Source organism: Pleurodeles waltl, chromosome 1_2, assembly GCF_031143425.1.
Source record: "Pleurodeles waltl isolate 20211129_DDA chromosome 1_2, aPleWal1.hap1.20221129, whole genome shotgun sequence".
NCBI classification, from domain to species: Eukaryota; Metazoa; Chordata; class Amphibia; order Caudata; family Salamandridae; genus Pleurodeles; species Pleurodeles waltl.
In genome coordinates, this window is record NC_090437.1 from 170,867,360 (window position 1) to 170,879,942 (window position 12,583).

At 50.9% G+C, this 12,583-nt stretch overlaps 1 protein-coding gene across 5 annotated transcripts in view; it reads left to right on the forward strand.

The window, feature by feature from the left end:
- Nucleotides 1–12,583, forward strand: part of LOC138299052 (zinc finger protein 419-like) — a 233,787-nt gene that overhangs the window by 127,453 nt on the left and 93,751 nt on the right. Inside the window, exon 3 of one of the 5 annotated variants that reach the window (XM_069237042.1) lies at nucleotides 152–3,268. The exons of the other annotated variants lie outside the window; for them this stretch is intronic. Coding sequence (XP_069093143.1) covers nucleotides 3,235–3,268 — 34 coding nt within the window. The 5' untranslated portion in view covers nucleotides 152–3,234. The remainder of the gene's footprint in view (nucleotides 1–151; nucleotides 3,269–12,583) is intronic. 5 annotated transcript variants of the gene reach the window in all.

Here is a 12,583-nt window from a genome sequence, read left to right on the forward strand (position 1 = left end):
TCATCGGGGGGGAATGTCTGGTGGTAGTGTACATGGAGGGCACCGGGCGATGTGTGTGCCAATGGAGATGGAAACAGGATTGGTGGGTCATATGTGTGACAGGCTGGATTGTATGTGTAATGGTGTCCTCCCATCTGTATCGCCTCTGCAGGTCAGCACCCATCAAAAGAAGGGATTGTGGTATGGCATCGCCAAGGACATGCGGACCCTGGGGGTCTACAGCAGAAGGAGCACCCACTTCCCAACCAGGAAGGAGTGCCCGTCAGAACCTGACCCCGCCCATGGCCCACATACTGGCAGTGGCCTACCCAGATCTGGATGGGTGCTTAAGGGCATCACAGCAGCCACAAGGGGGTGAGTACAGTGGGCGTTACAACAATAATTGGTAGGTGGCATGGGATCCGGGTGGTGGATGTGAGTCAGTGGGTGCCCCTTAATGCCAGGTCAGACATTGCAGTGTGATCCAGCTCAAGGGTAATGGGTGTATAGCAAATCCAGGTAACCTAGCTAGGTTGCATTCAATGTCAGACAGGGCTTAGTGGGTCCCAGGAGGGGTGCAGTTGGTGGTGGTTGGCCCTCATGTTGCTGTGGCATCTAGGCAGTTGAATGCCAGTGCAGTGCTCAGTCCTGATCCCTGTGTGTGAAGGTACTGTGTATGCTAGCTGTGGTGTTGGTGCTGTAATTGCCCCAGTGCTCCTTTTCTCTCCCTCCCTCAATTTCTCCTTCTGTCATCATGCCCATGTGTGCATTAGCATTATCTGGCAGAGGAGCAGGGGCACCAGCGACAGAGGGAGCTGCATCCTCCAGGACCCAGGAGGCAGAGTCCTCTGACACAGAGGGAACCTGTGGGACGGAGGATGAGGGGAGCACCACGGCGGAGATAGGAGGTGACAACAGTGACTCAGATACCTCCTCCGATGGAAGCTCCCTGGTGGTGACAGACACCTTTGTGACCACCCTAGCTGCAGGTACAACCGCCACCCCTGTACCAGCACCGCCCTCCCAGCAGCCCCTCAGCGAGTTGCCCGTGCCCGCTCCTCCAGGAGTGTGGGCATCTCCTTCGCCCCAGGCACCTCAGGCCCTGCCCCAGTGAGCCCTGCTGCCCAGAGTGAGGAGGCTATTGACCTCCTGAGATCATCCCTGTAGGGCAGTCAACCATTGTGAATACCGTCCAGGGGCTGGTGACCCAGATGCAACAATGCAGTGCATTCCTGGAGGGTATCCACAGTGGATTGGCGGCCCAACAGAGATCGATTCAGGCTCTGGCCTCCTCTCTTATGGCAGCCATTGTCCTTGTTCCTACCGTCCCCCCTCCAAACTCCCACTTCCCAGTCCCAGTGTCCTCAACCCCAACCCATCTCCTGCACACATACAGACGAGCATGCACACAAGACACCACACAAGAGTGGCATAGTCAAACAAAGGCACCACACTTCAGGCCGCAAGCACTCACGCAAACACCAGACAGTTGCACACACAACCACATCCACTGCTTCCACTGTCTCCCCCTCCTCCTTCTTCCTCACAGTCATGTCCACACTCACACCTGCATGCACTGCTTCAACATCCACCACCAGCATCACCATACCCAGCAGCACACACACCTCACTAGCAGACACATCCACAATATCCATCCACGAGCCCCCTGTGTCATCTCCCACCCTGTCTGTCCCCTCCCTCCTAAAGGACACAAATGCAGGCACTCAGACACCCAACAGCCATCCACCTCACATCAGCACACTCCCCATGCACCTGCACCCAAGTCCAGCAGACGTGCTCCTCCAACAACCACTCCCTCAACCTCCACTCCCATTCCTTCTCCACCAGACAGGAAGGGTAAGGATCCCACTCCACAATGCAGGAAAGGTAAGGATCCCACTCCACCAGCCAGGAAGGGGAAGGAACCCCCTCCACCAGCCAGGAAGGGGAAGACACCCTCACCTCCAGCCAGGAAAGGGAAGAAGCCCTCACCTCCTGCCATGAAAAGAAATAAGCCCTCTGCTCCAGCTGAGACACAGCAGCCCTCGTCTCCAACAGAGGCTGCCCAGGAGGCCCCTTCCCCTGCTGAGACTCAGCAGCCCTCACCTACTGCAGAGGCTGGCAGGGTACGAACACCACCACCACCAGTGGGCACCGGCCCCTTGTCCCCTTCAGAGACACTGCAGCCCTCTCCTCCAGCAGAGGCTGCCCAGGACTCACCTTCCCCAGCTGAGACACAGCAGCCATCACCTCCTGCAGAGGCTGCCCAGGAGCCACCTTCTCCAGCTGAGATACTGTAGCCCTCATCTCCAGCAGAGGCTGGCAGGGTACCAACACCACCACCACCAGTGGTCATGGAGCCCTCACCTCCAGCTGAGACAATGCAGCCCTCACCCCCAGCAGAGGGCATGTAGGCCACCCTCCAGGGACTGCTGTACAAGGAGCCCCCTCCTGAAAGACTGTAGCCTTGCACTCCCCAGCAAAGGATAATGGGCATGAAGCCCCCTCCAGAGCCAGTGGGCAAGTACAGCACCTGAGAAACTGTGACCTTGCACCCCCCCACAAAGGATAATGGGCATGGAGCCACCTCCAGAACCAGTGGGCAAGTACCCCACCTGAGAGACTGTGTCCTTGCACTCCTCAGCAAAGGATAATGGGCATGGAGCCCCCTCCAGAACCAGTGGGCAAGTACCCCACCTGAGAGACTGTGACCTCGCACTCCCCAGCAATGAGTAATGGCCATGGAGCCCCCTCCAGAACCAGTGGGCAAGTTCCCGACTTCAGCTGAGGTGCCCCACACCCCACTTACCCCTGAGATGCCTGCCCACTTCCAAAATGATGCCCCTGCACAGTTCTGTGCCGATGTTGTCAGGAAACAAGTTGGGCCTCGGACTGTGCTCTGTGGCCATGTGTGTACTTTGGACTGGGTGTTGGCCCTTTCTGGACAATTGTACATATCTCTTTGTTATCCAATTGGTTCATTTGGTGGTTGTTCCCATTCAATACATTCTCAGTACTTCCTTACTGTTGTCCTTGCGTTATTATGTTGTGTGTCCTGTGCCATTGTTTTTTGTCTACAGCTGGTTGTGTGTATGGTGTGTGTGTCTGGTGTGTGTTGTGCGTGTGTGGGTCACTCTCCTTTTGCTCTCTCCCTCCTTTGTGTGCTAGGTGGCTGTACTCACGTCGTTGTCTTCATCAGCGTTGGTATTCCAGGTGGAGCATGCGTAGAAGAGCATCGGGAAGACTTACAGTTCCATGGCGGCGTTGTTCTTCTCTGGTGTTACTGATGGTGAGTCTTTCGTCTTCTGTTCAGTGTTTCTGCCAGGCTTTTGATGGCGTTGGTACCGCCCGTGGCGGATTGCAGTGTCTTGATATTGTGGGCGGTACCTTGTCTTCCACCTGGCTGTTGGCGGATGGTGTGGTAAATTGGCTGTCTATGGGAGTTCTCACCGCCATGGTCTTAATTTGGCAGTAATTACCGCCAGCCTGTTGGCGGTATTACCACCACTTTAACTGTCACCGCCAATGTCATAATGACCACCTTAGTCCCCTAGCTAAGGGAAGTGACTTAAAAACCTTTCTTGGTAATCACTCCATGGTGAGACTAGACTCATTCCACATTCCAAGGCTCTTTATCACTTGTTTAGAGCTAGGAAGCCTTCCCAGGCAATCAGGCACAGGAGAAGGGACTTCCTGGATACAATTATTGCTCAATAACATGATCTCCGTCTTGTTTTCATTGAGCTTGATTTTGCCCTTAGTCATCCATCTGGCTGCTTCCTGAAGGAAGGGGGATAGATTATAATGACTAGACCTGGGATCCGGGGAAATAGACATCATTAACTAGGTGTACTCGGCAGAACAGACAAGAGACAACCCAAAGGAATGTACAATTTCGGCCAGGGGGTACACACACACACATATATATTAAAAAGAGTGGGATCAAAGAGGTTGCCTGCAGAACCCCACAGCCCACTGAGAGACTTTCAGAGAAGCATGAACAGTCTAGGATCTTAAATGTTCTGTTCACCAAAAAGGAAGAAATCTATTTCTGGGCATGGCCTACGATGCATGCTTTTGAAATTCTATGAATTTGCGTAGCATGGTCTACAATATTGAAGGCTGCGCTGAGGTCCTGGAGGATAACAGCTTCTGATTCTCCTTGATTCAACAAATATCCGAGTTCCTCAGCTGCCCCCAGCAAGGTTGTTTCTGTCCTGTTCGGGGGTCTAAATCCCATTTGTGCGGGATGAAGGATGTAATTTGATTCAAGAAAGGCAGAAATATGTATATTAACATATTTCTCCAGGTGCTGTGAAGGACCTAGTTATAGGGTAATAGGTTGGTAATTATTCAAACAGAGAGGATCAAACCCCTTTTTTATTTGATTAAGAGGGGTTTGATCACAGCGTGTTTCCATTGTCGTATGACCTGCCCACTATTCAAGGAAAGGTTGACCAGATTAATCAGAACTGGAGCAATGCTGTCAGACCCTTGACTAAGAATATAGGGTGGAGCGGGGTAAAGGGGAGAACCTGACTTCACTTTCTTCAATAAATCTGTCACATGGCTTACCGGAAGTGCTGGAAAGCCTCAAGAGAGCCCTCTGGTTGTACTGGGAGGGAAATGATTTCTGATGATTCTTTGTTTGAGCCACCGGTAAAGCAGAATAAATATCGAAAATCATCTTTTGAAAGAAGATAGCCAGTCATTACTATGCTGAGTTGAAGCTTCTGGGGAATAATCCACAGACTTGGGCTCTATAATAGTTTTGAGAATCTGAAAAATCTCTTTGGGATTGTTGGTGGACTGCTCAATTTTAGCTGAGTAATACACTGATTGAGCTATTATTATTTCAGCATTATAACCCCTAATCGCCTTCCTATAGATCAATTTGCTATTTTCATCATAGGTTCTCCAGCTTTTTTCCAAACACTTGCAGTCCTTTTTTAGAGCAAGTAAATGCATATTAAACCAAGGAGATTATTTTTCCGTGGGCAGTCTTGTGCCACCTTGCAGGTAAAACAGTGTCTAATGAATCAGTAATAGACATTAAAATGGCTGGTAGATGAGTTAATGGCATTGGGTAGGAAGGGTCTGGTTGTTGAGAGAGAGATTGACCACTCCTACAGCTTTAACGTGGTCCAAGGGCGTTCTCACAGTCTAACTGACTCCCTAGCAGATGAAGAGAATAGGATGGGGACAGTAAATGATATTAGAAAATGGTGGGACCAAGTAAGGGGAGAGGGATTGGACATCTGAAGATTATTAATATTACTAAACACTAGATCAATAGTGTGGCTTTTGTCATCGGTAGGTCCCCCCACTAGTTGCACGAGGTCCAACGAGGTTAAGTCCTGTAGCAGATGACATGTAGTAGACATGCCATTTTTAACATCATCTATATGTATGTTAAAATCACCAAGCACAGAGAGGGGGCATGTCTAACGGAGCTCCGCCACCGTTATCCTTGGCAGCTGCGGTCCCGGCTCCGCAAAGGGCTCCCTACCCCGCCGCAACACTTGGGGACATCTCCTGAGCACACGGGGAAGCGAAGGGAACGGCTTCGCTGACAGATAGATGCGGACGGTGTGAATTCCCTCAGTGAGAGGTGGAGCGCAGCGGCAGGCAAGATGGCAGCCATGAATGGGCCTTGACGGGTTTGCTGTGTTGTGTGGCTCCGATTTTAACCCCCTACAATTCCCCACCACCTGCATCGATAGTGCAGAGACTCACCAGCAGCCCCGGCTGACATCTGGCTTGCCTAGGGCATGAACAATTAGCAGAAGACTCCTGATGGCGGAGTGCAGCTTAAACCCCACTGTTCATCGGCTACGAACTAACTACAGGCTACTAATTGAATGCGAGGTGGCCACATTTGTGCCCTCCATTAACTGAGTTTCTGATCACAGCGGACAGGGGTGTGAGGCAAATACCCGCCCTGGAGTAGACCTGGGGTGTGGTGCCCCCAGAAAGAGGCGTGAAGTACTGGGTTCTCTTTGGGCCGTAGCGCACTGTGGCGTCCTGCTGGGCCCTGTTGGATCAGGTGCCTTCCCCTTGCTGCTGCATGCTCCTTGGGCTGAAGCACAGGGAGTGGGGAGAAGGTCTCTGGGTACGGAACGTCAGGCCCATAAACTAACAACGGGAGGAACGACCCAGCAAGGCCCATGCTTTGCGCTTTCCGGGGCCTGAGCTTATTTCCTAGCCATTATGTCAACAGCCCTCCAGACTCGGAGGGACTCTTCCATTAAAGACCTGCTTACAAGCCCTCTATGAAGAAAAGCAACCAAGCGGGTATGGATCGACAGAGGTGCCTGCTCCTTCTGCCGTCTCAGGGGGTGCTCCAGTATGAGTATGTTCCAGCCATGTGGACATTCCTTGAAAGCCTCTCAGTACCCTAAGGTACGACATAGAAGCCCTGAAACAGGAACTGGAAGCCGACTTTAAAGACCTTAAAAGGAATATGGATGAACTGGGACAGAGGGTCGATTCCTTGGGACAAGCTTGCGGCTCACGCAATGAAGAATTGGAGGAACACCGCCACGAAATTCTCACTCTCAGGGATAAAACGGGAGGCTGACCTCAACTACCAACTGGAGGATTTAGAGAACAGGTCGAAGCGCTGCAATATATGCTTTAAAGGTGTCCCACTGTAGGCAAATTCCAGGAAGTAGGAAGATTGTGTCTCTGCCTATTCCATCAGGTGGCACCGGCACTAACTGATTAGGAAATTATTCTAGATCGCACACATAGAGCGGGTCGTTCACTACTACAAACAGAAAGAAGCCATCATGGCTGCGGTGCTAGACAAAACGTTATTGACTTTGAAGGTATTAAGGTGTGGCTGTATCAAGACCTATCCTTTATTACCCTGCAGCTCAGAAGGGCCCTTCAGACCCTCACCAGCATCCTTTGTGAGAAAGAGATCAGATATAAACCGGGACACCCATTCAATTTAGAATAAGGAAAAAAACAGCCTGCGTACTCTAAAGGAAACTCGCACACTATTGGGAGGGGACAGCTTGCAGCTCGCTGACCTTTCTGAAACTCAACTCGATCACTCTCTGTCCCCATCTATAACAGATACATCCCCTGCTCGAAGAAGAAACCACCCCACAAACCTGCAGCCTGAGAACATCAGCAGTAACGGGCTACCCTATTGCAGCAGCTCAAGAGGGGGGACAGCGCCTCCGATCCAGATAATGACTAGTGGAGGCTCTGCTTTTTTCATTGGAAATTCTTTTCCCTCACCCCATACAAAGAGACTGTTCCCACCCCCTCTGCTTAGCTTCACTCCTTTATTTACGGACTCTTGCCAATGGCGGAAGAGCCCCCTTTGCTTCACCTTTTGGGGGCTTAAGATGAGTTTTGCCGACAACCCAGACCCTTGAACTTCACTCCACAAGAATTTTCTGAGGCAGGAAACCACCCAGCTGTATTGTCTGTCCCTGTTCTTCTCACACTCACAGCGCATACCAGGTCAGATGCTAATCGCTGCCACGCAGTCAGTCAAATACTTCACTAGCTCCAACGGGGTCCCTTGCCTACCCTCATGTCAGCTCCACACACCTACTGCCAAATGATTAAGATTTCAACTTCTAATGTTCGTGGACTGAACTCCCCGGTGAATTGACTTGGACTTCTCTCCCTACTTAGAGACTCGCATTGCGATGTCTGCCTCATGCAAGAGACACACCTCCTTAAGGAACACTGGAAGCCTCTATGCTCCAGTTGGTCCAACAGCCAGTACTTTCCATCGGGCAGGGAAAGAAAGCAGATGTAGCAATTCTAGGTAGATTGTTGTTCATACACATTGACACAAAGGGTTACACGTTCACATTAGCCAACATAAATGCACCCTACAACCGTCAGGAGGCCTTCCTTGAGGAGGCAGTAGGGCAGATATTAGCTACTCTGGACGTGGACATTATGATCTTCCTCGAGTTTAATGTTGTCCCAGATGCTTCCATGGCAGGTCCACACAGAAGTCAGGCCATGCAGGAGCGCGATCTGAGGCGTGTTGACAGTGATCAGCCTGGTAGATATCTGGTCACAGGGCCACCGTCCTGAGAAGAGATATACGTTTTTTTCAGAGGCACACCAGTCCTGTGTTAGCATATTTTCTCATCCCCAGTGCTTGACCGCAGTAACTAAGGCAGTTGACATTGGAGTGGCTGCACTCTCCGGCCACTCTCCCATATCCATCACTTGGCACCTCCCGGGTCCCACCTCACAACACCGCACTTGGGGGGTCATTCCGACCCCAGCGGGCGGCGGGCGGAAACCGCCCAAACACCGCACCGCGGTCAAATGACCGCGGCGGTGATTCTAACTTTCCCGCTGGGCCGGCGGGCGATCTCAAGAAGATCGCCCGCCGGCCCAGCGGGAAAGCCCCTGCAAAGAGGAAGCCGGCTCCGAATGGAGCCGGCGGATTTGCAGGGGTGCGACGGGTGCAGTTGCACCCGTCGCGATTTTCAGTGTCTGCAAAGCAGACACTGAAAATCATTATGGGGCCCTGTTAGGGGGCCCCTGCACTGCCCATGCCAGTGGCATGGGCAGTGCAGGGGCCCCCAGGGGTCCCACGACACCCGTTCCCGCCAGCCTCTTCCTGGCGGTGTAAACCGCCAGGAACAGGCTGGCGGGAAGGGGGTCGGAATCCCCATGGCGGCGCTGCAAGCAGCGCCGCCATGGAGGATTCCCTGGGCCAGGGGTAAACCGGCGGGAAACCGCCGGTTGCCCTTTTCTGACCGCGGCTTTACCGCCGCGGTCAGAATTGCCCATGAAGCACCGCCAGCCTGTTGGCGGTGCTTCCGCGGCCCTCTGCCCTGGCGGTTTCAAACCGCCAGGGTCAGAATGAGGGCCTTGGTGTCTTAACCAAGACACAGTCAATGAAATAACATTCACCATTAGAGACTTCCTGCATACTAACAAAACCCCAGAGACCATCATAGCATTACTTTGGGGTTCTTTAAAGGCAGTACTCCGAGGTCGCTTTATAGCAGTGGCAGCTCGGATGAACAAGGACAGGAGCGATAAGCGGTCACAGTTGGAGACTAAGGTGAGGGACTTAGAAGAAGAACATAAACGTACAATGTGAGGAGGCACCTTACGACTGTCTGCAAGCAACTCAAAGCTCTTGATATTGGCAAAGCTGAGTACGCTATCCTGCGCCTAAAGCAGAAATACTATGTTGATGTTAATAAAGCGGGGCGCCTGTTGGCACATAGGCTCCGGGCCCAGACCCTTTAACAGCAAATATTAGTGGTTGAGGACTCGCAGGGCCACATGGCCGTCCAAGATGGACACACAGTTCAGGCGTTGGAACACTTTTACACCACGCTCTACACTGCCAAAACCCAGGCTCTAGGGGACGCTGAATCATATCTGGCACAACTACCCCTGAACTGCCTTCCCCTGACTGACTCCTTAGGATTAGATAAGGACATCCAAGTCACAGAAGAGTTGATGGCTATACAGCGGCTGCCATCTGGCAAAGCTCTCGGTCTGGACGGCTACATGGGTGTTTTCTTTAAGACCTTGGCTCCTGACCTACCACCCATCTTTACTCGGCTGTATAACTCTTTTAGCACGACTGGTACACTCACTGATACTATGCAACTGGCAACCATCACAGTTAGCCCTATGCTGGGCAAGAATCCCACCCACTGGTCCTCATACCACTCTATCTCACTGTTAAATGTCGAAGCCAAGATTTTTACAAGCATATTACCCTCCCGCCTGGCCCCAGACATGCAACATCTAGACTCTGATCAAGCAGGGTTCATACCAGAACGCAACTGTAGCAATAACACTAAGCATTTGTGCCACCTTCTTGACAAGGCCTATCGGACCCAGGCCCTCGCCTTTCTACTCTGTTGGCGCCAAAAAGCTATTCGACTTGGCACATTGGCCGTATCTCGAACTGGTACTCACTAAAATGAGCTTGGGCCGGTGGTTCTGCAGATGGGTATGGTTCAGCTGCAGGCGCCTTCGGGCAGCCGTCTGGGTCAACTGCCTGATGTCTCTGCCATTTGAAATCACTAGGGGTACTTGTCAGGGCTTTCCTCTGCACCCCTGCTTATTGCCCTCTATATGGAACCCTTTGCCGAACAGATATGCCTAAACAATGGCATTGGGGGGCTTGTAGTCACTTTATGCTGATGTTGTGATGATCATACTGAAGACAGTCTCCGGTTTTAAAATCAACTTTCCGAAGTCCAATATTGTTAACCTCACCCAGCTTAAGGCCGACCAGACTAATCTGGAGTGTCTTTTCCCCTTCACCAGGGCACCCCAGTGGGGTAACCTATCTGGGCCTGCAGTTACTTCCGACACCAGGCCGAACTGCCAACAGCAACTATGCCAAGCTAATGACCACTACCAGGTCTGATCTCTCTTCCTGGAAGAAAGACACTCTTGTGGCTGGGGCAGCTGCTGGTGGTCAAGATGACACTTCTACCAAAGCTGCTGTATGTCATGCAAACTTTACCACTGCAGCTCCCTCCCTTTGCCCTCAGCAAGTCACAGCATCTCATCAATTACTTTAGGACGGGAAAAAGGTGCACATTGCGAAAAAGCAAGCTTATATGGCCTCTTTAGAGGGCGGACTGGGCATCCCACACTTAATGAGATATTATGAGGCTGCCAAGCTCGACTACATGGTGAAATGGGCTAGTCCTTATGCGCAGAAACACTGGTGCTTTATAGACCAAGTGGTTGCGGGCATCCACACCTGGAAAATACCATGGCTGCCTAAACCCCATCGCCCCCCAGTGTATACATTGACACGTGCCACAATAGGAGTCTGGGACGCAGTACAAACCCGGCATAAGCAGTCCTCATGCATATCGCCCCTGACCACTTTATAGGCAACCCCGACTTCCTGCTAGCGGGCTGCAAGAGGTTGGGTGATGTATCTGAGACTAAGGGCATTATGGATTTTTCACAACACCAGAATCAAGATGACCTTCCCTCCAGTGTTCCCTGGCAATACATGGCCCTTAGGCACTGGCTTCTGCAACCCCACGTTTGCCCCCACGTGAGCTGTCATCTGACCTCATTTGAAAAGTGGCTTATCACCGATCATCTGACAAACACATACTCTCTGACATCTATAAATTCCTCATTGCTCCCCAAGAGCCCCCACCAACAAATTCCCAGTGCAAAAACGCTGGAAACTTGAGTGCAAACTTACATTCACCACCAAGGAATAGGGGGACATCTGGCACAGGGCCCACACCGCTGCCTGTGGTGTTACGTGTGCAAAAATGATGCTTAAGATTGCGTATTACTGGTTTTACATGCCAGTTAAGTGGCTAAGTGGAAACAGAACAGTGACGCAACTTGTTGGATACACTGTGTACATTTAAGCACACTAACACATTTGCTCTGGCACTGTCCCAAGATGCAACCATTCTGGGCAAATACTGACTGACATTGACAAGATATGTGAAACAGACATCCCCAGCTACATACTCTTAGTACACCCTAATCCGCTCACTTACCCATTGAAGTCACCGAAGGGGGACTCTGGCACGTGGGGTGGCAAAACAGGTCCTGCTGGCACACTGGGGTTCAGAGCTGTCACTCTTGAATTGGCTCCACAAGTTGTGGGATCTCCTGGGAGTGGATAAATTAACAGCCACTGCATCTCATACGCTACTGTGCTTTGAGAAAACCTGGGTGAGATGTGTGAGCTTCCTGTATGATGAATTTTGAGAGTTACGTGCTTGGCCTACTTACAAGTCCTTGGACTCACCCACCTAGTCCATACAACTCCATGAGCATTGGGGACATCTGCTACTAAGCCCTCATAACCTATTATACTAGTGGTATTCCGTTTTCATCTATAATGAGCTGCTGAGGAATCCTCCCCCCCCCTTACCTCTATCTCCCTCTCCTTCTATTCTTTCCCGTCCCTCCCCCCTTCAAGTACCAGCTACCTTCCTCCTTATCTCTTCCTGGTTATTGCATCTTGTTCCTTTAAATCACACCGGCCTTTGGTTGTAGGTGGAAGTATGTTGTAATACACCTTGATTATAAACAATAAAATAGATTTAAACCATAAAATCACCAAGTTCAGTCAAACTGGGTCAGTTTATGTATAACCCCACGACCATGTCACGAAGAGATTGCACAAAATGGATGTGTGATCGTGGTGTTGTATACAATAAAATACCAAAGATGGTAAAGGTTGGACTGAGTGTTAAAGTAAAAAGAATGCTTTCCCTGTTCTTAATTTCAAGCTGGGAAAGTGTACCTTTTATAGTTTCCTTATAGATAATGGCTCTCCAACCACCTTCTTTGTCTTGCCTATCTAGTCTAGCAATACAATAACCTGGAGGCAATGCTTGGACCACATCTGGGGCACAGCTCTCATGTAGCCGTGTTTCAGTGAGAAAAAGTACTTCAGGGGATAGCTCCATCAAAAGACAAAACATTTCCAATTTGTGAGCGGCCAGAGAATGACAGTTTACTAAGCACATGTGCCATACTGAGGGAATTGGGGATACATGGAATTGGCCCATCTCACATTGGAAATGAAAACTGCAGTGCTCACACATTACTTCATCATGACTAGGGTCGATAGATTGTAAACAAGAAT